The sequence below is a fragment of the Schistocerca serialis genome, chromosome 12 (genome assembly GCF_023864345.2).
Source record: "Schistocerca serialis cubense isolate TAMUIC-IGC-003099 chromosome 12, iqSchSeri2.2, whole genome shotgun sequence".
Lineage (NCBI taxonomy): Eukaryota > Metazoa > Arthropoda > Insecta > Orthoptera > Acrididae > Schistocerca > Schistocerca serialis.
This window is the reverse complement of record NC_064649.1, coordinates 111,944,193-111,970,357: the sequence shown is the minus strand read 5'-3', so window position 1 is coordinate 111,970,357 and position 26,165 is coordinate 111,944,193. Positions and strand designations below refer to the sequence as shown.

The 26,165-nt window shown below is 43.7% G+C and overlaps 1 protein-coding gene across 1 annotated transcript in view; it reads right to left on the bottom strand.

Annotated features, from left to right (window-relative positions):
• Positions 1-20,351, bottom strand: part of LOC126427976 (uncharacterized) — a 36,531-nt gene extending 16,180 nt beyond the window's left edge. Inside the window, exons 1-2 of the mRNA XM_050089862.1 lie at positions 20,237-20,351; positions 10,721-10,847 (exon numbers count right to left, since the gene is read on the bottom strand). Coding sequence (XP_049945819.1) covers positions 10,721-10,847; positions 20,237-20,331 — 222 coding nt within the window. The 5' untranslated portion in view covers positions 20,332-20,351. The remainder of the gene's footprint in view (positions 1-10,720; positions 10,848-20,236) is intronic.
• Between the last annotated feature and the right edge of the window lie 5,814 nt (positions 20,352-26,165).

Sequence of the window (26,165 nt, the reverse complement as noted above, 5' to 3'; positions counted from 1 at the left end):
TCACACATCTTGCTCACGAGATGGTAGAGTTTTGCCACGGCTGGCTCTCCCAAGGATATCATTAGCTCTAGTGGAATGTTGTCTATTCCTAGATCCTTGTTTCGACTTAGGTCTTTCAGTACTTTGTCAAATCCTTCACACCGTGTCGTATCTTCCATCCTCTTCCATTCTAATAATATTGCCCTCAAGCTCATCGCCCTTGTATAAACCCTCTATATACTCTTTCCACCTTTCTGCCTTTCGTTCTTTGCTTAGACCTGCTGACAATAACAAGGTTAAACTGTTATCTGTGGTTTGTGAAGAGCAGTGTAGTGCAGCTCATTGTTGTATATACTGTAGCAAAAATGTGCATGCAATTTGTGGAGGAAATAATGAAGCAGAGGAACGATATGGGTGGAAAATTATTTGGAAACTATGCAATAACTAGCGAGAAAATTAGGAGGAAGAGGGCAGGAGTTCACGACAATTTGCAAGCAAAAATTGCAAAGGTGCTTAAAAATTCATGTCAAAAATCTCCATAGAAATATTAAGAAAGTTAGGAAGATTTTTCTGTTTAGCAAAAGTGACAAAAAGCAGATTACAGAGTAGCTGACGGCTCAACACAAAAGTTTTGTCTCAAGTACAGATAGTGCTGAGGATCAGTGGACAAAGATCAAAACCATCGTACAAAATGCATTAGATGAGTAGGTGCCAAGCAAGATCGTAAGAGATGGAAAAGAGCCACCGTGGTACAACAACCGAGTTAGAAAACTGCTGCGGAAGCAAACGGAACTTCACAGCAAACATAAACATAGCCAAAGCCTTGCAGACAAACAAAAATTACGCGAAGCGAAATGTAGTGTGAGGAGGGCTATGCGAGAGGCGTTCAATGAATTCGAAAGTAAAGTTCTATGTACTGACTTGTCAGAAAATCCTAAGAGATTTTGGTCTTATGTCAACGCGGTAGGTGGATCAAAACAAAATGTTCAGACACTCTGTGACCAAAACGGTACTGAAACAGAGGATGACAGACTAAAGGCCGAAATACTAAATGTCTTTTTCCAAAGCTGTTTCACAGAGGAAGACTGCACTGTAGTTCCTTCTCTAGATTGTCGCACAGAGGACAACATGGTAGATATCGAAATAGACGACAGAGGGATAGAGAAACAACTAAAATCGCTCAAAAGACGAAAGGCCCCTGGACCTGATGGGATACCAGTTCGATTTTACACAGAGTACGCGAAGGAACTTGCCCCCCTTCTTGCAGCGGTGTACTGTAGGACTCTAAAAGAGCGTAGCGTTCCAAAGGATTGGAAAAGGGCACAGGTCATCCCCGTTTTCAAGAAGGGACGTCGAACAGATGTGCAGAACTATAGACCTATATCTCTAACGTCGATCAGTTGTAGAATTTTGGAACACGTATTATGTTCGAGTATAATGACTTTTCTGGAGACTAGAAATCTACTCTGTAGGAATCTACATGGGTTTCGAAAAAGACAGCCGTGTGAAACCTAGCTCGCGGTATTCGTCCACGAGACTCAGAGGACCATAGACACGGTTTCACAGGTAGATGCCGTGTTTCTCGACTTCCGCAAGGCGTTCGATACAGTTCCCCACAGTCGTTTAATGAACAAAGTAAGAGCGTATGGACTATCAGACCAATTGTGTGATTGGATTGAAGTTCCTAGATAACAGAACGCAGCATGTCATTCTCAATGGAGAGAAATCTTCCGAAGTAAGAGTGATTTCAGTTGTGCCGCAGGGGAGTGTCATAGGACCGTTGCTATTCACAATATCCATAAATGACCTTGTGGATGACATCGGAAGTTCACTGAGGCTTTATGCAGATGATGCTGTGGTGTATCGAGAGGTTGTAACAATGGAAAATTGTACTGAAATGCAGGAGGATCTGCAGCGAATTGACGCATGGTGCAGGGAATGGCAATTGAATCTCAATGTAGACAAGTGTAATGTGCTGCGAATACATAGAAAGATAGATCCCTTATCATTTAGCTACAAAATAGCAGGTCAGCAACTGGAAGCAGTTAATTCCATAAATTATCTGGGAGTACGCATTAGGAGTGATTTAAAATGGAATGATCATATAAAGTTGATCGTCGGTAAAGCAGATGCCAGACTGAGATTCATTGGAAGAATCCTTAGGAAATGCAATCCGAAAACAAAGGAAGTAGGTTACAGTACGCTTGTTCGCCCACTGCTTGAATACTGCTCAGCAGTGTGGGATCCGTACCAGGTAGGGTTGATAGAATAGATAGAGAAGATCCAACGGAGAGCAGCGCGATTCGTTACAGGATCATTTAGTAATCGCGAAAGCGTTACGGAGATGATAGATAATCTCCAGTGGAAGACTCTGCAGGAGAGACGGTCAGTAGCTCGGTACGGGCTTTTGTTGAAGTTTCGAGAACTTACCTTCACCGAAGAGTCAAGCAGTGTATTGCTCCCTCCTACGTATATCTCGCGAAGAGACCATGAGGATAAAATCAGAGAGATTAGAGCCCACACAGAAGCATACCGACAATCCTTCTTTCCATGAACAATACGGGACTGGAATAGAACGGAGAACCGATAGAGGTACTCAAGGTAGCCTCCGCCACACACCGTCAGGTGGCTTGCGGATTATGGATGTAGATGTAGATTTGCAAAAAGTTGGAGACTATGTCCGCATTCGTACATCAGACATTGACGCAGGGTGCGGAGATCCCAGAAACGTTCTTGCAGTCGTTATGGAAGTCGTTGGCGCTTTCTACAGGCTGGAAAGAGAACATGGTGTTCTCAAGCAGCAACTGTATTCCAGAAACGAGTTGTCTATTCTGCACGAGAAACTGCCCGCGCTCGAATCCGTGAGCGAAGAAGAATAGTCACCACGAACCATTTCGTCTTCACAGTCACTGACCAGTGGCCTATTATGCAGTCGATGCCCAGCTGCTCTCCTAAATCGCTGCAAATGCAGAAATAAGAAAATACTGCGGAACTGAAAATGTCATAAAAGCTTTACTTGTAATAAGTAAATACCTGTTCTGCCAAAGGAATATTTATAAAGTGAAAGTGAAAAGTTTAAATTTTTTATAAGTGAGATTCATAAAGTAAATAGACTGCACGCAGCTTGAAATTATACATTTTCGTCCACTCTTTATTTATCTTCTAATTCTGGCCGATCTGTCTACGCCACTAGCCGGCGAGATCCCGAACTGAAGAAAAGATACAGAATTTGAAATTGCTCGATCAAATCTGCTTTGCTTCTTTCTTCGGAGTTTGGGGGTCCCAGACACTTGGCGAACTGGCCGGCCGATTCAACAATTTGAAGCGACATTGGCCACTTCGTGACTTTGCCGGCCAGTTCCCGCTTTGGCCAATTTCGGGCTTTTTCCGTAACATACACGTGCAATATCTCTTTTGGTGCCTGCAGCTCATATTCTGGTTGTGAGCATTGTGGCTTCTAGACTGCAGAGCCGTTTGTCCAATTTCGTCTCCAAGAAGTGGGTGTTCTGTTGTCCTGATTATCATTTAGTCATCATCGATTCACAAGTCGTCGAAGTTCTATTAAACAGACCTCTACATGGCCAACTACCCCAGACGGGTATCCTGGACAATAATACCATATGATAACTGCATCTCCTTTAGTCCTGATTGGTAAGAGTGCCACAAACTTGACCAGTATTCTAGGAAGGTTCACAAGAGTGCTCTGTAAGCAGATTCCTTTGAAGACTGATTGGGTTTTCCTTGTATTCTAGCAATAAACTGAAATTTTCCACCCGCTTTGCGAACGACTTGACCCATGTGACTCTTCCATTCCATACCTGAGAGTTGAACGATTCCAATATTTTCTCGTTGATATTGTCGTCACAGCATACTAAAACATTTTCGTTCTGCGAAGTACAGAATTTTTCGTTTCTGAGCATTTGAAGCAAGTTACCAATGAAACTTCATGGCAGATTAAAACTGTGTGCTGGACCGAGACTCGAACTCGCGACCTTTTTGCTTTCGCAGCCAAGTGCTCTAAAAACTGAGCTACCCAAGCACGATTCACGACCACTCCTCACAGCTTTACTTCCGCCAATACCTCGTCTCGTATCTTTCAGACTTCATAGTAACTTTCCTGCGAAACTCGCAGGACAAGCACTTCTGGAAAACAGGATATTCTTCGTCTGATATCCTTTGATTTTGACGTGGCTGATGAGCTTGAACATTTATATGAGTTTGAACACTTACGACGTAGCTTACGACCACGACCAAATTATTTCAAGGACAGACTTTTGTGGCAGTTAATCCAAACAAATACATTAATTACCATTTCTATTAATGTGCTAACTTGTACGCCAGAACGAACTGTGTTTCCCCAGTCGACTCTCCGTGGTTTAAACCGATTAGCGATATTGAACTGCGATACGAAGAATGAACTCAAAACAGCGAAATCTGACGTACAACACTTTTTCAGTCCACATCTCCCAGAGTTTTAGTGTAGCACTTTGTCCTGTGATACCCACCATAATCGTATTTGTTTGGGCCACAAGGGAAACTGTTAGACGAAAATATGATTAACGGGGCGGAGCCTGTTAATCATCTGGCTCTCAACTTGATAACCACTAATAATGTATCAGTCGAAGGACTTTGCAAGGTTAATGCCGTTTTATCTTATCTGCATTACAGAAAGTAGAGAGCATCAGATACACGGGTCGATCAAAGAACAATAGCCACTCCCAATCAAAGCACCACTGGTATACCACAGCGTATCATTTTTTTTATAGTGTGATTTTGTGCATACAATGTGAGGATTTGCAAAATTTGTTAATATTGTAGATGATACTAGTGTACCAATAAAAAGCAGCTTACAGAAATGGACCAAATGGGATTCTTGAAAATTGACGCACGATTCAAGGTAAATGGATTATCGTTAATCCTTTATAAGTCCCAATACACACATTTCAGACAGAAGTCAAGGACATACAAAACAGTCAACTCAATAACGAAGTACAAGAGATGGATTTTGTTTAACTATTTCGCCTATCGAGAGATGACAGCTATATTTGGAGAAAACGCACATTAGAATTAATGAAGCGGCTTAGTTGAGTTGTGTTTGCAGTTCACATGATCGTCACTGTAGATTGTTTAAAATTGAAGAAACTAGGTTAATTCGCATACTTCCATTTTCTAATGAGTTACATGATAATGATTTGGGGAAACATAATTAAAAGAAACAGTATTCCCAGAGCAGAAGCATATTTAAGAAATGCACGTAATATTAGATTCAGAATATCTTGAGGATGCCGCTTCAAAGTAGAGAGTATCTAAAATATAGGTTGACAATGTCAAGAAAAGTGTTTCTGATGAAGAAGAATTTGTTAAGATTGAATACAGACTTAAGTGTAAGGAAGTCTTTTCTGAAGGTAATCGAGTGGAGTGCAGCCCTGTATGGAAGCCAAACGTGGTCGATAAACAGTTTAGACAAGAAGAGAACTGAAGCTCTTGTAATATAGTCCTACAGAAGAATGATGAAGATTAGATGGGTAGATCAAGTAACTGATGAGGAGGTACTGAAGAGAATTGACGAGTCAAGAAACGTGTCGCACGAATTGTCTAAAACAAGGGATCAGTTGGTAGGATACATTCTGAGACATCGAGGGATCACCAATTTAGTACCGGAGGATTTTATGTGGGGCGCGGGAGTGGGGCACTGGGGATGGGGGGTAAAATAATTAAGGGAGAGAAAGAGACGAATACAGTAAGCAGATTCAGAAGGATGTAGTAGTTAGACGGAGATAAAGAGACTCGCAGAGCATAGAGTAACATGGAGAGCTGCATCAAATCTGTCTTCGGACTAAAGAGCACAACAGCGAAAACAACAAAAACAACAACAACAACATCAACAACCTCATAAAAAAATTGTTTCACAAGATACTAATGATGTTAAGCGTGGCCAACAGTTACCGACTCCAAAAAAATAAAAAGTGCAGAACGTCAATCTAATACTAGGACTATAACCAACCTACATAAGTTTTTTAAGGGCTTAAAATCAAAGGACAAATATGTTACATACTTGGATCAGGTGCATTCAGCAGCCTGCCAGGACGTCTTCTAATGTAACATCCGTCCTACTCTATTGGAAATTATCTTCACAAATACTATTAAAATTAATATCCTAGAAATCTTCTAATTACTATTAGGCCAACAATACAGTAACTTTTAATTATGTTAAGTCATATCATAATATTCACCCATACACTTGAAGAGTATTCCAAGCCGGTTATTTATTTACAAACAAACTATAGTTCCCTGCTTCCATGTAATGAGTCGAAGTCTGTAATATGCTTTAGGTACAGCTGAGGCTATGTGACTGTTTCGCTTTGTGTAGCTACAAATAGTTACCACCAGCTATTTGAATGAGATGACAGATTGTACCTTCAGCTCATTAAGACCAACTCCCACTTTGAGAAGCCATGCACCCATTCCCCCCACTGTGGAATGGTTGGAGATACAAAGTGGAGCAATGAAATGAAACTAGGTGTATGTGATTTCTGGAACTTCATTATTCGTGGCTGTTGGGAAAGCCTAATCTTAGAAACCTGGTGTTCGTTAATATATAGGCCTTGTATAGGTGTACATCCAATTACAAACGCCCAGTCCAGAGCCTTGGTATTGATGTAGATGAGTTATGGATCTCTAGTATATAGATATGGGCAAATAGTTGCAGCTACCAATGTCCAATCTCAGACCCTAGGTATTGATGTAGGCGTAGCTACAAACGTCAAGTCTGGGTGCGCTGAGATATATTTAAATTTAGCTACAAGCTTCTTGTCTCAGAGTCCATATAAAGATACAGACACAGCTACAAACATCTGGTACATATTTAGATATAGCTACTAATGCCTAGTCTCAGAACACTAGTATAGAAGTAGTCAGTTCGTAGTAAAAATGTTTCTGTTACTGATAAATCAGATATATGTACAACATTTAACAATAACTTTCTTAGCATTGATGGTGAGTCAAATAAAAATCATACAATTCTCTTGGCAAATGCCTTTCCGAGACTGTTGTCTGATACACTCATCTGTGATACAGACAAGAGGTGAGAACGACTTAGTAATTAAATCACTGAAGACTAAGGACCCTCATGGATATGATGGACTGCCTAGCAGAATATGAAAGTACTGTACTGCACATGTTAGCTCTGTACTTAATCATATTTGTAAGTTTTCCTTTAGAAATGGTCAGTTTCCTCAACGATTAAAGTACTCGGTAGTAAAGCCGCTTTTCAAAAAGGGAGAAAGGGATAATGTAGATAATTTTAGACCTATTTCTATACCATCAGTATTTGCTATAGTTATTGAAAAGGCTGTGTGTGTAAGGATAATTTATTATTTTATATCACATAATTTGCCATGAAATGTACAGTTGGGCTTTAGAAATCGTTTAACAACTGACAAAGCTACATTCTCTTTTCTCTGTAAGGTACTGGATGTGTTAAACAAGAGGTTCAGACCGCTCGGCATATTTTTTGGTTTAAGTAAGGCGTTTGATTGTGTTGATCACAAAATATTGATCCAGAAGTAGAACAATTACAGAATATGCTGAGTAGCTCACAATTGGTTCACCTCTTACTTTATGAAGAGACACAAAAGGTCATTATTGACAGTATTGAGAATGGCTGTGATGTGGGATATGAGTGGGGTGCAGGCAAATGTGGGATGCCCCAAGGATCAGTGTTGGGGCCACTCCTGTTCCTTACCTATATAAGTGATATGCCCTGTAGTGTTACAGGTAACTCTAAAATATTTCTGTTCTCTGATGACACTAGCTTGGTAATAAAGAATGTTGTGTGCAACGTTGGCTCTGTTTCAAACAGAGCAGTTCATGACATAAGTTCATGGCTTGTAGAAAATAAGCTAACGCTAAATCACAGTAAGACAAAGTTTTTACAACTTCTAACACACCATTCAACAAATCCCGATGTTTTAATTTCACAGACTAGGCATATGATTAGTGAAACTGAACGGTTAAAATTTCTAGGTGTTCAGATAGATAGTAAACTGCTGTGGAAAGCCCACATTCGGGATCTTGTTCAAAGACTTAATGCTGCCATTTTTACTATTAGAGTGATATCTGAAGTAAATGATCGTTCTACACGAAAATTAGTCTACTTATTTTCATTCGCTTAAGTCGTATAGTATTATATTTTGGGGTAACTCATTCCGATCCAAAAGGATATTTTACTCTCAGGGAATACAGGGTGTAGGTTCGCGAACCACTTATCGACCCTTGTTCACTAGTCTGTCTATTTTGACATTAGTCTCTCAATATACACTCCTGGAAATTGAAATAAGAACACCGTGAATTCATTGTCCCAGGAAGGGGAAACTTTATTGACACATTCCTGGGGTCAGATACATCACATGATCACACTGACAGAACCACAGGCATATAGACACAGGCAACAGAGCATGCACAATGTCGGCACTAGTACAGTGTATATCCACCTTTCGCAGCAATGCAGGCTGCTATTCTCCCATGGAGACGATCGTAGAGTTGCTGGATGTAGTCCTGTGGAACGGCTTGCCATGCCATTTCCACCTGGCGCCTCAGTTGGACCAGCGTTCGTGCTGGACGTGCAGACCGCGTGAGACGACGCTTCATCCAGTCCCAAACATGCTCAATGGGGGAACAGATCCGGAGATCTTGCTGGCCAGGGTAGTTGACTTACACCTTCTAGAGCACGTTGGGTGGCACGGGATACATGCGGACGTGCATTGTCCTGTTGGAACAGCAAGTTCCCTTCCGGTCTAGGAATGGTAGAACGATGGGTTCGATGACGGTTTGGATGTACCGTGCACTATTCAGTGTCCCCTCGACGATCACCAGTGGTGTACGGCCAGTGTAGGAGATCGCTCCCCACACCATGATGCCGGGTGTTGGCCCTGTGTGCCTCGGTCGTATGCAGTCCTGATTGTGACGCTCACCTGCATGGCGCCAAACACGCATACGACCATCATTGGCACCAAGGCAGAAGCGACTCTCATCGCTGAAGACGACACGTCTCCATTCGTCCCTCCATTCACGCCTGTCGCGACACCACTGGAGGCGGGCTGCACGATGTTGGGGCGTGAGCGGAAGAGGGCCTAACGGTGTGCGGGACCGTAGCCCAGCTTCATGGAGACGGTTGCGAATTGTCCTCGCCGATACCCCAGGAGCAACAGTGTCCCTAATTTGCTGGGAAGTGGCGGTGCGGTCCCCTACGGCACTGCGTAGGATCCTACGGTCTTGGCGTGCATCCGTGCGTCGCTGCGGTCCGGTCCCAGGTCGACGGGCACGTGCACCTTCCGCCGACCACTGACGACAACATCGATGTACTGTGGAGACCTCACGCCCCACGTGTTGAGCAATTCGGCGGTACGTCCACCCGGCCTCCCGCATGCCCACTATACGCCCTCGCTCAAAGTCCGTCAACTGCACATACGGTTCACGTCCACGCTGTCGCGGCATGCTACCAGTGTTAAAGACTGCGATGGAGCTCCGTATGCCACGGCAAACTGGCTGACACTGACGGCGGCGGTGCACAAATGCTGCGCAGCTAGCGCCATTCGACGGCCAACACCGCGGTTCCTGGTGTGTCCGCTGTGCCGTGCGTGTGATCATTGCTTGTACAGCCCTCTCGCAGTGTCCGCAGCAAGTATGGTGGGTCTGACACACCGGTGTCAATGTGTTCTTTTTTCCATTTCCAGGAGTGTATATGTATTCTTTATTGTCGTTTCTTGCTAACAGTATCAGATTATTCCTAAGAAGTAGCACCTTTCACTCAGTTAATACTAGGCACAAATCCAACCTGCATTTGGATCGCACCTCCTGAAATCTTGTGCAGAAAAGTGTGCAGTATGGTGCTGCATCCATTTTCAAAAAGCTGCCACAACAACTTAAAAATGTTTCCAGTAATCAACGTGCTTTCAAATCGAAACTGAAAGGTTTCCTCATGGGTCACTCCTTCCATTCTGTTGAGGAGTTCCTTGAGAATTAAGCTGATTCCCACGTTATATTGTTGATTGCTTTTACTTAAACTTATGGCTTGACTTTCTTTTGGGTTTGTAAACATTTTATTTTTATCTGTTATTACTTTTATGTTGTAATTTCGTGCACTGACACGTTCCATGAATCTGGAGATTTGCTCCTCGATTTGGTCCTACCGAACTTTGACGTGCAAATAAAAATAAATAAATCAAAACTAGCTACAGATGCCCAGTACAGAGGTACAAAATGGCTCTGAGCACTATGGGACTCAACTGCTGAGGTCATTAGTCCCCTAGAACTTAGAACTAGTTAAACCTAACTAACCTAAGGACATCACAAACATCCATGCCCGAGGCAGGGTTCGAACCTGCGACCGTAGCGGTCTTGCTGTTCCAGACTGCAGTGCCTTTAACCGCACTGCCACTTCGGCCGGCTCCAGTCCAGAGGCCTGATATACATACAGATCTAGCTACGAAATGTAAGGCCACAGTCCTGGTGCAGTCGTAGATGTAGCTACTGATGCCCAATCTCGGAGTCTTGGTACACAATTAGATGTAACTACAAGCACACAACCTCAGAGTCCTAAGACCAGATGTAGCTACAGCTGCCGAGGTCTTGTCTCAGATGCCTGGTATACACAACAGATTCAGCTACAAGCGGCCAAACATAGACTCCTGCTGTGTACTTCTCATAATGCTGGGGCTACCATCTCACAATGACGACTCACCACGCTGAAGTTCTGGACGAGGTCTGGCAACTGCAGAGGGTCGAGTCCCGCCGTGATGAAGAAGTTCTTGATCTGGGGGGTGATCTCGTCGAAGTAGTCGTTGATGTTCGCTTGCGTCCTTTTCATCCTGCAAAGCACAACGGCAATGAAGTCTTACACAGAACTGAGTAAGATCATTTGAGCACACATCAAATAATAACTGATTAAGTGTCTGCTATTTCGGGGACGGATTTTACAACTCAGGTATACACTGTGCGATCAAAAGTGTCCGGAGACTCCCACCAAAAACATAAGTTTTTCACATTAGGTGCATTGTGCTGCCACCTGCTGCTGGTACTGCAAATCAGCGACCTCAGTAGTCATTACACATCGTGAGAGAGCAGAATGGTGCGCTCCGCGGTATTCACGGACTTCGAACGTGGTCAGGTGATCGGGTGTCACTTGCGTCATACGTCTGTAATGGACTGGCCTGCACAGAGTCCTGACCTGAATCCTATAGAACACCTGTGGGATGCTTTGATACGCCGACTTAGTGCCAGGCCTCACCTATTGACATCGATACCTCTCCTCAACGCAGCACTCCGTGTAAGGGCTGCCATTCCCCAAGAAACCTTCCAGCACCTGGCTGAACGTATGCCTGCGAGAGTGGAAGCTATCATAAGGGCTAAGGGTGGACCAACACCATACTGAATTCCAGCATTACCGATGGAGGGCGCCACGAGCTTGAAAGTCATTTTCAGCCACGTGTCCAGATACTTTTGATCACATAGTCTATATGAGTCTGGCTGGGACTGATGTAGCAACACCATATTCTTTTACTAACTAGTGCGTGAACTATAGACATTCTCTGACGTCAATGGCATGCTGGCCGCAACAACAACAAACGGTTATTATCATAACTAGCTTAAGAAGTCAAATAATTTCTATTATGTAAGTTTTAAGGATCTATGTAAGATTGTTTTGAGACAGCATTTCGAGCACGGTGTCGTATAATATTCTGGACCCTTGTGTTAATACGCAGTAGAGTAGGAAGAGCGTGCTTAGAGTCACAGACGTTGAAATGGCTGTTTGAGTATAATTTCGAAAGTATTGGGTAAAGTGATAGTGGGAGTCACTAACGCATGATACAATACAACGCACGCAAAGGAAAGAAGTAACCTTTTTTGCGCTTGCCAGTGTCAGAAACATAACGAAATATTTCCAAATTTAGTTTTATATATTATTTGCTTATTAGTAGGAGGCGTAGGTTCAAAATGCTAAAGAATCAATGCTATTTTCAGATATTTCTGTCAGTCAACACTTCGGCAGCCAGTGTACTAATGCTGGTAAATAAAACAGAAAATAAGTAAAACAGTCCCAGTGTACCGTGCTCAATTTTTGTACAGGGGAAAAAGATATAGTGCTTATCGCCAATACGATTTTAATATCAAAATATTTGTTGCAATGTGGTAAAGGTTTAAATGAGAAACAGGTGAAACAACATCGTTTAGGTATTGTAGTCAGATGCAAAAGAAATCTTAAAATTCAGTACGTATCAAAAATAATCGTCTTATTTTTAAACAAATCGTAAGTATTGTGTTATTTGAGATATGTGCGTAAACGATGTACTGTTGGAAAACGCAGACTCTCGAGTTTTTCACGGTTCCGGGTAGGTAGGGCCCACTTCAGTTCTAGTAAAATGGTGTCGGGACAAGAGAAAGCGTTTTGTTTCTACTTTTTGTGCAGTGCCGCTCAGTAACAGCTGTTCGGCGTGACTTTCGTACTAGGTGTGGTTTGGCGATTCTCCTACAGCACAGAGCGTTAGAATGGCAAGAACAATTCCGAGAAACAGGTTGGTTGAGTAACGGCAAATCGCCTGGCCGTCCCCGAGTGTCTGACACAGACGCCGAAAGCATCCGCCATAGTTTCACAAGGAGTCCGCAGAAATCCGTTCGCCGTGCAGCTCGACAGCTTAGCATGCCCCCGATATTCGTCTGTCGTGTGCTGCGTCGACGTTTACACGTGAAACCGTACCAAATTCAGCTGCTGCAAGCTCGTCGTGAAGGTGACAAACAACAACGTGCGAAGTTCTCTAATATCGTTCTCGGCAAGATGGAGGATATCCGTTTTTCTCCACGCTTAGTGTTTAGTGCCGAGGCAACATTCTATTAAAATGGAAAGGTGAACAGTCATAATGTGAAGATATGGGGAACGGAACAACCACATGAAGTTATATAACATGAGTGGGACTCTCCTAAATTTAATGTGTTTTGTGCAGTTTCACGGTAAAAGGTGTACGGTCCATTTTTCTTTGCTGAGGACACTGCCACAGGGAGCACATATCTCGATATGCTTGAGAACGTTCTTGTCCGACAGTTGGAGACTGATTCGAACTACTTCACTTACCAACAGGGTGGGACAGCGCCACACTGGCATCTGGAAGTGCGGAAATTTTTAAATCAAAGGATTACTGAACGATAGATCGGTCGCACTGGACCAAATGATTCAGCCTTACGTTACTGTCCCCCAAGGTCACTGGACCTGATTGTATGTCATTATTTCTTGTGGGGGTTTATAAGAGTCTCTGTTCATATGACTCCATTACCAAAGACAATGAATGAACTGAGACATCGCATAACAGCAGCTGTGGAAGCTGTAATTCATGACATGTCCGATGCCGTGTGGGAACAATATGAGTACCGCTTTGACATATGCCGAGCATCTCAAGGAGGGCATATTGAACACCTATGAAAAGGTATGAAAAAAAGCTTTTTGAGTTTCCAGTTCTCCAAAAACAATATTCATTTTATATGTCTATTATTTTCAGAAATATAGGCGTGCCAAATCGGATGATTCATTTTGATACACCCTGTATAAACTAAAGTGTTTACTATTCTTTTAGTGAAATATTAATATTATTACTATTTTGGCAAATCAGCTGATTACGCTGTGATATCTCTGAATCCTTTGGAGAAAAGAGAACCACTGGTTTGAATATTAATAGCTCAGACGGAAACCCAGTTCTAAGCAAAGAAGGGAAAGCAGAAAGGTGGAAGGAGTATTTAGAGGGACTATACAAGGCAATGTTATAGAAAAGGAAGAGAATGTAGATGAAGATGAAATGGGAGATACAATACTGCGTGAAGAGTTTGACAGAGCACTGAAGGACCTGAGTCGAAACAAGGCCCCAGGAGTAGACAACATTCCATTAGAACTACTGATGGCCTTGGGAGAGCCAGTCCTAACAAAACTCTACCATGTGGTGATCAAAATGTATGAGCCAGGCGAAATACCCTCAGACTTCAAGAAGAATATAATAATTCCAATCCCAAAGAAAGCAGGTGTTGACAGATGTGAAAATTACCGAACTATCAGTTTAATAAGTCACGGCTGCAAAATACTAACACGAATTCTTTACAGACGAATGGAAAAACTGGTAGAAGCGGACCTCGGGGAAGATCAGTTTGGATTCCGTAGAAATGTTGGAACACGTGAGGCAGTACTAACCTTACGACTTATCTTAGAAGAAAGATTAAGAAAAGGCAAACCTACGTTTCTAGCATTTGTAGACTTAGAGAAAGCTTTTGACAACGTTAACTGGAATACTCTCTTTCAAATTCTGAAGGTGGCAGGGGTAAAATACAGGGAGCGAAAGGCTATTTACAATTTGTACAGAAACCAGATGGCAGTTATAAGAGTCGAGGGGCATGAAAGGGAAGCAGTGGTTGGGAAAGGAGTGAGACAGGGTTGTAGCCTCTCCCCGATGTTATTCAATCTGTATATTGAGCAAGCAGTAAAGGAAACAAAAGCAAAATTCGGAATAGGTATTAAAATTCATGGAGAAGAAATAAAAACTTTAACGTTGGCCGATGACATTGTATTTCTGTCAGAGACAGAAAAGGACTTGGAGGAGCAGTTGAACGGAATGGACAGTGCCTTGAAGGGAGGATATAAGATGAACATCAACAAAAGCAAAACGAGGATAATGGAATGTAGTCAAATTAAGTCGTGTGATGCTGAGGGAATTAGATTAGGAAATGAGACACTTGAAGTACTAAAGGAGTTTTGCTATTTGGGGAGCAAAATAACTGATTATGGTCGAAGTAGACAGGATATAAAATGTAGACTCGCAATGGCAAGGAAAGCGTTTCTGAAGAAGAGAAATTTGTTGACATCGAGTATAGATTGAAGTGTCAGGAAGTCGTTTCTGAAAGTATTAGTATGGAGTGTAGCCATGTATGGAAGTGAAACATGGACGATAAACAGTTTGGACATGAAGAGAATAGAAGCTTTAGAAATGTGGTGCTACGGAAGAATGCCGAAGATTAGATGGGTAGATCAGATAACTAATGAGGAAGTATTGAATAGGATAGGGGAGAAGAGCAGTTTGTGGTAAAACTTGACTAGAAGAAGGGATCGGTTGATAGGACACGTTCTGAGGCATCAAGGGATCACAAATTTAGTATTGGAGGGCAGCGTGGAGGGCAAAAATCGTAGAGGGAGACCAAGAGATGAATGCACTAAGCAGATTCAGAAGGATGTAGACTGCAGTAGGTACTGGGAGATGAAGAAGCTTGCACAGAATAGAGTAGCATGGAGAGCTGCATCAAACCAGTCTCAGGACTGAAGACCACAACAACAACAACATCTCTGAATCAAAGATAATGTTCGGGCAGCTAACAACACATAGAATGTTAATCGCCATTCAAATTACGATCACACTTTTCTTCAATTAGAATCGGAAGCTATTCGCCTTCACAGATAAAATTCTGGGTGGTTGGTAGTTTTAACCGGAAAGCACTGCACACGGCGTATCTCGTCAAAACCTTTTAAAAATCTGAGTCATTCATCATAATACTGTTCAGCAATAACCGTTCGATCATTGTTTGAAAACTACCATTTTTAAACAAGTAAGATTATATTTGTTCCCTGCTCGAGTATTTGGGATCGGCACCAGGTCGGATTGAAGGAAGACATCGAAGCAGTTCAGCCGCGAGCTGCTAGATTTGTTACCGGTAGGTTCGATCAGCATGCAAGTATCATGGATATGCTTCTGGCGCTCGTGTGGGAATCCTAGGACTGAAGAAGACAATTGATTTCGAAGAACAATGCAGAGAAAATTTAGAGAACCGGCATTTGAAGCTGACTACAGTGCGATTCTACTGCCGGCTACGTACATTTCGCGTGGGGACTACGAAGATAACAAATGAGTAATTAGGGGTCATACAGAGGCATATAGAAGGTCGTTTTTCTGTCGCTCTAACTCAGTGTGTAATAGGAAAGGAAATGTCTAGTTTTGGTACCGGGTACCCTCCGCCATGCACCGTACGTGGCTTGCGGAGTATGCATGTAGGTGTGGATGTAGAAAGTATGAAAGGCCAGTACGACATGTTTAACATTTTCGTCTCTGCCGTAGTACGCAGCCGGAATAATGCAAACGAACAACGGTATCTGAAAAGGCCACTGGCCTGGATATTCCCATACGCAGAGGAGCTAACCGTCTTCCGATAATGTGCAGTTTACAGTGGGTTCAAGGAACAACGAGGTGTGTATTAGCGTGTCTGAGGTTGGAGAAAGAAGTAGGACCTTCGACTGTACAGAATGTATTAAAAAAAACGAGAACTTCGAAGTTTAGCGCATCAATTTTCTAACACGGTCACCAAAATAGCACCGTAAAATTAATCCCCTCCTCTTCCCTTATCATATAGCAAACTTATTTTTACCCTTTCTCAAACTGTGGCTGCATATCTCTAGTTTACTGTATACGATAAGACGAGGGTTGTCGAGAAAGTAAGTTCCAATCGGTCGCGACATGTAAACCACAGTGAAAACGAGAAACGTTTCATTTGCAGCAGTTAGGTACACCTTGTACCTACTCCTCTAAATATTCGCCGCTTCAACTTAGAGTGTTGTCGTAGTGTTGTATCAACTTTCCAATATCCTCGTCATAGAAAGGAGCCGCCTGTGCTTTCGGCCAGTTATCTGCAGTGGTCTGCAGCTCGTTGTCTGTGGACAAATTTTGTCTTCACAGCGAGTGGTTCTTGTGAGCAGAGACGAGACTCAGGGGGAACCAATTACGGACTGTACTGTGGGTGGTCAAACACTTCTCATCGGAAACGCTGCAGGAGCGTCTTCATTGCCCCTGCAGTGTGCGGCCGAGAATTGGCTTAAAGAAGGAACTGCTCGAGAGTTGTGTTATGTGGGCTGCATGACACAGGCGAAATCTATAAACAGGCCTTCATACTTGGCGGGAGATGCTATTCCCTGTACATCTTTACGTGCTGACTGTTCACTCAAAACTGAAATCAGCGACGCGACACGATAGCCTGGCATGCTAGAGACACTGCCCAACACATCTGTGCCAATCTTTACCGGATTTCACCAGTGGTGTCCATTTCGCGACCGGTCGGATCTCACAAGGGTGACTCAAATGAAAACCTTACATTTCTAATAACAAATCGAAATTTCGCGCCGTTATCCTGTAAGTTGGTAATCGTGTGACAAACATCGTGCAAAATGGCCTGTAGCATAGTGCAGATGCACACATACCATCGCAGTGTCAGTATAAAGATGGCCGCCCCACTTGCGACTTGCACCAGGGAAGAACAGCGTTCTGTTATTGCGTAGTGAAGGCGTGAAACCTATTGAAATTCATCGACGAATGAAGGTTCAGTAGGGTGATGCATGTTTGTCACAGCAGCAACTCTACGAATGGAGTAGGAAGTTCACAAATGGTGTGACTTCAGTGGAAGATGCTCCTCGTCCAGGTCAGGCACAACGAGTTGTGACTCCACAGAACATTGCAGCAGTTGAAGCCATAGTGAAGGTAAACCACCCAGCGACACTGAATGACATTGCGGCATGTTTACAGATTATTCACGGGTCAGCACACTACATTGTACATGATGTGCACCAATTTCACAAAGTATCTGCAAGATGGGTGCCACGGCAGCTGACTCCTGAAATGAGAGAACGACGTGTTGATGCTTGTGAAGAACTTCTTCGGCACTTTGAACGATAACGTGATGGCCTCCTTGCAAGAATCGTTACTGGGGACGAAACCTGGGTTCACCTCCACCAACCGGAACCGAAGAGAGCGAGCAACCCAGACCTTGCCCCAAGTGATTTCCATATGTTTGGACCACTCAAAGGCGCAATGGGAGAAAAGACGTTCCGTTCTGATGAAGAGGTACGCCACGCGGTGCATGAGTGGTTGCGCAGACTACCAAAAGAATTTATTTCTGCGGGAATTTATGCACTTTGTAAGCGCTGGAGGACTTGCATTGAGCATGGGGGAAAGTATATTAAAAAATGATACAGCTTTGTACCACTTCTGCACAATAAATAATATTTAAAAAAATATTTAAGGTTTTCATTTGACTCACTCTCGTACTTTCTGGACAACCCTCGTATTATGTTAACAGTATTAATAATTTATGATCATCAGTCCCCTAGAACTTAGAACTATTTAAACCTAACTAACCTAAGGACATCACACACATCCATGCCCGAGGCAGGATTCGAACCTGCAGCAGCGCGGTTCCGGACCGAAGCGCCTAGAACCGCTCGGCCACAACCGCCTGCTTGCCCCAGTCGCTCCAGGCAAGTGCCGGGATGGTTCCTTTGAAAGGACACAGCCGACGTCCTTCCCCATCCCTACCTAATCTGATGAGACGATGACCTCGCAGTTTGGTCTCCTCCCGCCCAAATCAACCCGACCCAACTTCTGGCTGTGGGGCTGTATGGAAGATGTTGCGTTCAGCATTCCAATTGCTAACTTAGCTGCATTGAAATCACGCAGTGCGCAACACACTCTCAACGTGACCCTGGAAACACTTTGACCAGTTATGAAACATGCTGTTTCTCTATTTCAACTTGTTGCAGAAAAGTGTGGACAGCATAGTGAACGTATTTAGCGCGAATCCCACCGAAATTAATAATCCGATTTAATTTTGATTGATGCTTTTTATGCGGTTTTTCGCCTCACGACAATTAAAAACCGCTTTTTCCCATCCGTTGTGATATGATCTTGCCGTGGTTGATGAGCTTACGTAACTAACAGTACCACACCTGTACACCCATGCACAATGAGTAGTTCAGTTTGTTTGATGTCAAACATACACCTTGGGCGTTGTTGTATGATACGTTTGTCATTTGTAGTCGACCACTATTATATTATTATGCTTACCGTTGCTACATTTTTTAACTACTCGTATTTATTTTTCTCTTTCCATATGTTTTACCCCTTCTCCGACAATATTCCGTTGAAAGTTGACGTCATTTAATTTTCTACATCTACACTTATACTCCGCATGCCACCCAACGGTGTGTGGCGGAGGGCACTTTACGTGCCACTGTCATTACCTCCCTTTCCTGTTCTATTCGCGCATGGTTCGCGGGAAGAATGACTGCTGGAAAGTCTCCGTGCGCGCTCGAATCTCTCTAATTCTACATTCGTGATCTCCTCGGGAGGTATAAGTAGGGGGAAGCAATATATTCGATACCTCATCCAGAAACGCATCCTCTCGAAACATGGACAGCAAGCTACACGGCGATGCAGAACGCCTCTCTTGCAGAGTCTGTCACTTGAGTTTGTTAAACATATCCGTAACGCTTTCACGCTTACCAAATAACCCTGTGACGAAACGCGCCGCTCTTCTTTGGATCTTCTTTGTCTCCTCTGTCAACCCAGTCTGGTACACATCCCACACTGATGAACAATACTCAAGTATAGGTCGAACGACAACATACTGTGTTCTGTTCTTTAAAAACTCTTCAATCCAGCCACACAGCTGGTCTGATATTCCATAGTCTCTTACTTTGTTTATCAGGCGACAGTACGGAACTGCATCGAACGCCTTCCGGAACTCAAGGAAAATGGCATCTACCTCAGAGGCTGTATCTCTGGGTCTCAAAATGGTTCAAATGGCTCTGAGCACTATGGGACTTAACTTCTGTGGTCATCAGTCCCCTGGAACTTAGAACTACTGAAGCCTAACTAAGATAAGGACATCACACACATCCATGCCCGAGACAGGATTCGAACCTGCGACCGTAGCGGTCACGCGGTTCCAGACTGCAGCGCCTAGAACCGCTCGGCCACTCTGGTCGGCTCTCTGGGTCTCATGAACAAATAAACCGAGCTGGGTTTCACACGATCGCTGTTTCCGGAATCCATGTTGATTCCTACAGAGTAGATTTTGGGTCTCCAGAAATGACATAATACGAGCGCAAAATACATGTTCTAATATTCTACAACAGATCGATGTCAGAGATATAGGCCTGTAGTTCTGCGCATCTGCTCGACGACCCTTCTTGAAAGCTGGAACAACCTGTGCTCTTTTGCAATTATTTGGAAGCTTTAATTATAATTACCCTGTACATCTTCCCACTGTGCAGATACCAGAGCTCGATAATACTGTCTGTACCTTGCGATACCATTCCGATATGGATTCCATTTTGCCACCACAATAAACGGTAGCAGACAGAGCTCAGTGGTAAGGAAGAGATCTACCGATATAGAGCTAATGTCCGTACCTTGGCAAGTGTATCTTCCGACTCTGCGGATAGCAGGTGGTCGCGCCAATGGCGGCCAGCACGACCACGACCACGAGCAGCCTCGACGACGCCATTGGAGCTCTGCGCGGGTCCCTTCAGGTAGTCCAACACCCGCGGCGCGCAGGTGCGTCTGGTTATATACGGGGGAGCCCCAGGTGGGGGTCGACTATCTGGACGGCAGATCGCACCACCTGTGGCGCCGGACGTGCTGCTAATCTCTGGAGAGGCTCTCGAGGGCCTTCCGTCAGGCGATAGCTCAAGTGGATCGGTCGTCACCATCACATGGTGTGCGAGCAGATGTTGATAGGCGCGACTGACCACTCGTGATAAGCTCGGTATCCAAGGACTTTGCCTCCCAACACCCAGTGTGTGATTTGTGCTTTTCCCAGTGGGAGGGGGGGGGGGATGTCTTACGGGGTTAGTATAATTATATATGTTACCAGTTTGGACCGTGGCGTTACCCATGGTTAAACAGTTATTTATAAACAGATGTTAATGCCGAAACTCACTATTCACGCGTATGCACTATCATAAAAGCCATCCCTTGTTATATCTTTGAAAGTACATCATAGGTAAAGCTTATTTACAAAATCATCCACATACAGGCACATTTGTGAGAAGCTGTACTTATTCTGATAATGTTGTTGTTGTTGTGGTCTTCAGTCCTGAGACTGGTTTGATGCAGCTGTCCATGCTACTCCATCCTGTGCAAGCTTCTTCATCTCCCAGTACTTACTGCAACCTACATCCCTCTGAATCTGCTTAGTGTATTCATCTCTTGGTCTCCCTCTGCGATTTTTACCCTCCACGCTGCCCTCCAATACTAAATTGGTGATCCATTGATGCCTCAGAACATGTCCTACCAACCGATCCCTTCTTCTAGTCAAGTTGTGCCACAAACTCCTCTTCTCCCCAATCCTATTTAGTACATTCTCATTAGTTATGTGATATACCCATCTAATCTTCAGCATTCTTCTGTAGCACCACATTTCGAAAGCTTCTATTCTCTTCTTGTCCAAACTATTTATAGTCCATGTTTCACTTCCATACATGGCTACACTCCATACAAATACTTTCAGAAACGACTTCCTGACACTTAAATCTATACTTGATGTTAACAAATTTCTCTTCTTCAGAAACGCTTTTCTTGCCATTGCCAGTCTACATTTTATATCCTCTCTACTTCGACCAAATAGTAAAACTCCTTTACTACTTTAAGTGTCTAATTTCCCAATCTAATTCCCTCAGCATCACCCGACTTAGTTCGACTACATTCCATTATCCTCGTTTTGCTTTTGTTGATGTTCATCTTATATCCTCGTTTCAAGACACTGTCCATTCCGTTCAACAGCTCTTCCAAGTCCTCTGCTGTCTCTGACAGCATTACAATGTCACTGGCAAACCTTAAAGTTTCTATTTCTTCTCCATGGATTTTAATATCTACTCCGATAATAGAAAACTGAAACATGCGTTACTTTTCTACGTAACCTCCCTGCACTTCAGTGCAGGTTTCCCGACGTTTTACGAGTTTTTTTTATTTCATCAGAAAATACGTTTTTCGGTTGCATCTGTAACCAATTTTGCACCGCAGCAGTGACGTTTTCATCACTTTCAAGTCTTCTTCCCTTTAGTGCTTCTGTTAAGGGTCCAAACTTGTGAAAATCGCTTGGAGCCAGGTCTGGAGTGTATGGTGGATGTTCCAGCACCTCGAATCTCAACTCCTTTATTGCGTCGGCTGTCCGTTTGGCAGAATGTGGGCGAGCGTTATCTTGCTGCAGGATGACACCTCTTCACAGTTTTCCACGACGTTTGGATCTGATTGCAGGTTTTAGTTTCGTACGCAACACATCACATCCACCATGCAATACAGACCTGGCTCTAAAGCCTCGTTTACGCTGGGGGACGTCTTGTAAACATTGTGGCATGCTACGGAGATGTGGCGTGCGTCATCTTGTAGCACGCTACAACGCCATCATCTTGCGGCGTATGTTGCATGCGCTGGTTACTTTATACTTTTGTTTATTTTAACTCTTTTAGCACCACTGTTAATATCCTGACTGTCAGAGTTTGTACACGTATCAGGTATCTCTTAAGGAAATCAGAAATTTTGCTTTGTTCCGCGCCATACCGTTGCCAAAAGGTGGCCTAACGGTAAATGTTCGCACAGGTACCGGGCCGTTCACCACCCTGTGTCAGGGCCCGGGGTGGGACTTTCAGCCCCCAGCTCACCCAACTCTGCGGTACAACTGGTGCGGTATGACTACCACACTACTTCCCTCACAAGCTCGCAAGTAAATGGATGACGTACCTTAGACGAAAGCAACAATGACAACATGAGAACGGTGATTTAGTTCGAAATGTTTTGAAATGCTTAACTACTACATAACACTTTTTCAAAATTAATAAGCAAACATATTAATAGTATTAATAGTAAGACTGTATTAAAAACTCTCAGTGTTCGGCTCCACAAATTTAAATTATATGTAAAGTTTCACTCCAGTGCGAGGGAAATAAACATCCCAGGTTGTGATGCATAAACTAAAACCAGAGGAGGGGATGGTCTGATGCAGAGGGGGGGGAGGGGAATCCCCCCATCCCCCCCCCCCCCCTCATATCACACACTGCCACACCCCGACATCCAAGGGGCCCCACACAGGATATTGTTGAACCAGGTATACAATAAAGAGACACAAATATGAGAAAATCAATAGCAACTCACGAGCACATCACAGCACGTAAAATATTTTTAGCAGCTAGGAGATATTATTAAGTCCTCAAATTTTTGACTTTGGTATCCCTTTACTCCTTGGGGGAAATCAGTCCAGAAAAATATGCAGTTTTTCATTGAACTCTGAAGTGTTACTGCCAAAAAATTCTACTCATTCAATTTTTATTGTTGAAGTATAAAATTTGAAAAGCAAAATATAATTTAGATGGGCCGACAATATACACGAAGTTCTTAACGTATGCACTTGATATAACCAGCGTCTCACTATTGATTTGGAGATTGTTTCTGCTAAGTTTGGAATTCTGTTAAAAATTCCCAGCCTCTCCATGAAATAGCAGTTCTCTGACGAGTTTTCAGTATGAAATGGCTGCGTTTTGGTACATAGTTGTTGCTTTTCGACCAGAATCTTCCCCAAACGCAACGACAGAATCACGGTTCTGTACCTTGTCCTAACTTTCTGTGACCGCCTGCAGCATTCACACTTTTGCTCTTGCCAAACACTCTGCTACGTTTCCAGCTTGGAATAGCCCTAACTACTTCTTCTACTTCTTCACCATATACATCTACATCCACATGGATACTCTGCAAATCACATGTAAGTGCCTCGCAGAGGGTTCATCAAACCACCTTCACAATTTTCTATTGCTCCAATCTCGTATAGCGTGCAGAATATTTCCGTGCTAGCTCTAATTTCCCTTATTTTATATGGTGAAAACGATGTTTTCTAAATCCATGTTGACTGTGTGTCCATAGACCGTTTTCTTCGAGGTAATTCATAATGTTCGAACACAATATATGTTCCAAAATCTCGCTGCACATCGAAGTTAATGATATGGGCCTGTAATTTAGTGCATTACTCCTTCTACGTTTTTTTCACTATTGGTGTGACCTGTGCAACTTTCCAGTCTTTGGGTACGGATCATTCGTCGAGCGAACGGTTATATATGATTGTTAAGTGTGGAGCTATTGCTTCAGCATACTTTAAAAGGAACCTAATTGGTATACAGTCCGGAACTGAAGACTTGCTTTTATTAAGTGATTTCAGTTGCTTCGCTAGTCCGACGATACTTGTACTGTATTGTATTGTATGTTAACCGGGGGCCTAGAAACGACGGAGAGACTCCGTCCCAGCCGCAGCCGCAGTGGTCCACAACCCCACGACGACTACCGCAGTCCACTTCACCCTTCTGCCGCCCCACACCGAACTCAGGGTTACTGTGCGGCTCGGCCCCCGGTGGACCCCCCACGGAACGTCTCACACCAGACGAGTGTAACCTCTATGTTTGTGTGGTAGAGTAATGGTGGTGTACGCGTACGTGGAGAACTTGTTTGCGCAGCAATCGCCGACCTAGTGTAGCTGAGACGGAATAAGGGGAACCAGCCGGCATTCGCCATGGCAGATGGAAAACTGCCTAAAAACCATCCACAGACTGGCCGGCTCACCGGACCTCGACACAAGTCCGCTGGACGGATTGGTGCTGGGGACCAGGCGCTCCTTCCCGCCTGGAAAGCAATGCGTTAGACCGAACGGCTAACCGGGCGGGCTTCCGAGGATACTTACTACTACGTTACTCATGTTGGCAGCTGTTCTTGATTCGAATTCTGGAATGTTTACTGCGTCTTCCTCTGTGAAGGCATTTCGGAAGGGTGTGTTTAGTAACTCTGCTTTGGCAGCACTGTGTTCGATACTCTCCCCTCCTCAAATTTTGTGCACTACTGAGGAGTGCCTTGCGTTTCCTGAAACGTGTAACAACAGCTGGCGTTTACGGAGGTGTCCGATTTCACCCAACTGCTTTAACCGATGACGTCATCAATATGGTAGAAACGGCTATTCTAAGCGTCTCCAATATGGCGCCTAAGATTTCTCCACATACACACGACAACAAAGACAAAAATACATGTAAATAAGACAATAACGTCTCTCTGCAAAAACACGATCAAACTAACGAGACAACGGTGGGAAATTGTGGGTTTTAGGGAGGGGACAAGCTAAATATAACAGTAAAAAAACACACCACGAGCTAAAATACACAGACCGACGAACCAACAATAATTACAAAAAAAAATCTACAGGAATCGGACACTTCCCTTGACCTATATAGCTCAACCGCAGCTGACGATACCAAAACAGCGATGTCTACAACGAAAACTACGACAATTGGACTCAGATATTTGCATTGACGACAACTGACGATACCAAAACACCGACACCTACATATAAAACTCCTAAAATAGGAATCGGTCATTTCCCTTGAACTCTATAGGTCAACCATAACTATCGATACGAAAAATACAACACCTACAACTACGAAAAACAAAACCGAAACCACAACACCTCAAATAATCAAAGATCCCTACGTAAATTAAAACATTCAATACACAATAAATACACAAAACATTACAACTCGAGAAAGGCCGGCGTGGTGGCCTAGCGGTTCTAGGGGCTACAGTCTGGAACCGCGCGACAGCTACGGTCGCAGGTTCGAATCCTGCCTCGCGTAGGGATGTGTGTCATGTCCTTAGGTTAGTTAGGTTTAAGTAGTTCTAAGTTCTAGGGGACTGATGACCTCCGAAGTTAAGTCCCATAGTGCTCAGAGCCATTTGAACCATTTTTGAACAACTCGAGAAAAATAGACACAAAAAGACAATTACTTACCACCAACATAACACACACACACACACACACACACACACACACACACACACACACACACACACACACACACAACAAAACGACATCTACAAACACAACCAACTCATAAACTCAGCGCCGTAATGACGTCACACACTACAGCACCATTACGGCATGGGGTCAAAGCAGAAGGGTGGAATCGGACACTTCCGTTGACACAACAACTCTGTGTTGTGTTTGTCGTAGCTCACACCTACAGAGTAAGAATGTAAGAATGGAAAAGTATGGCAAAGGAGTTCGAAAAGAAATGGAATTGCCCTAACTGCCTGGAAGCAGCCGACGGAAAACACCTTTCAGTCATGCTTCCACCTGATGCACGATCTCAGTTTTTCAGTTAAAGGCCGCTCGGTTAGAGGCGCCATGTCACTGATTGCGAGTCCCCTCCCCCCGAAGATTCGAGTCCTTCCTCGGGAATGGGTGTGTGTGCTCGTTTAAGTAGTGTGTAAGTCTAGGAATTCACACACATTTTAACATTTTTTCCGTTAAAA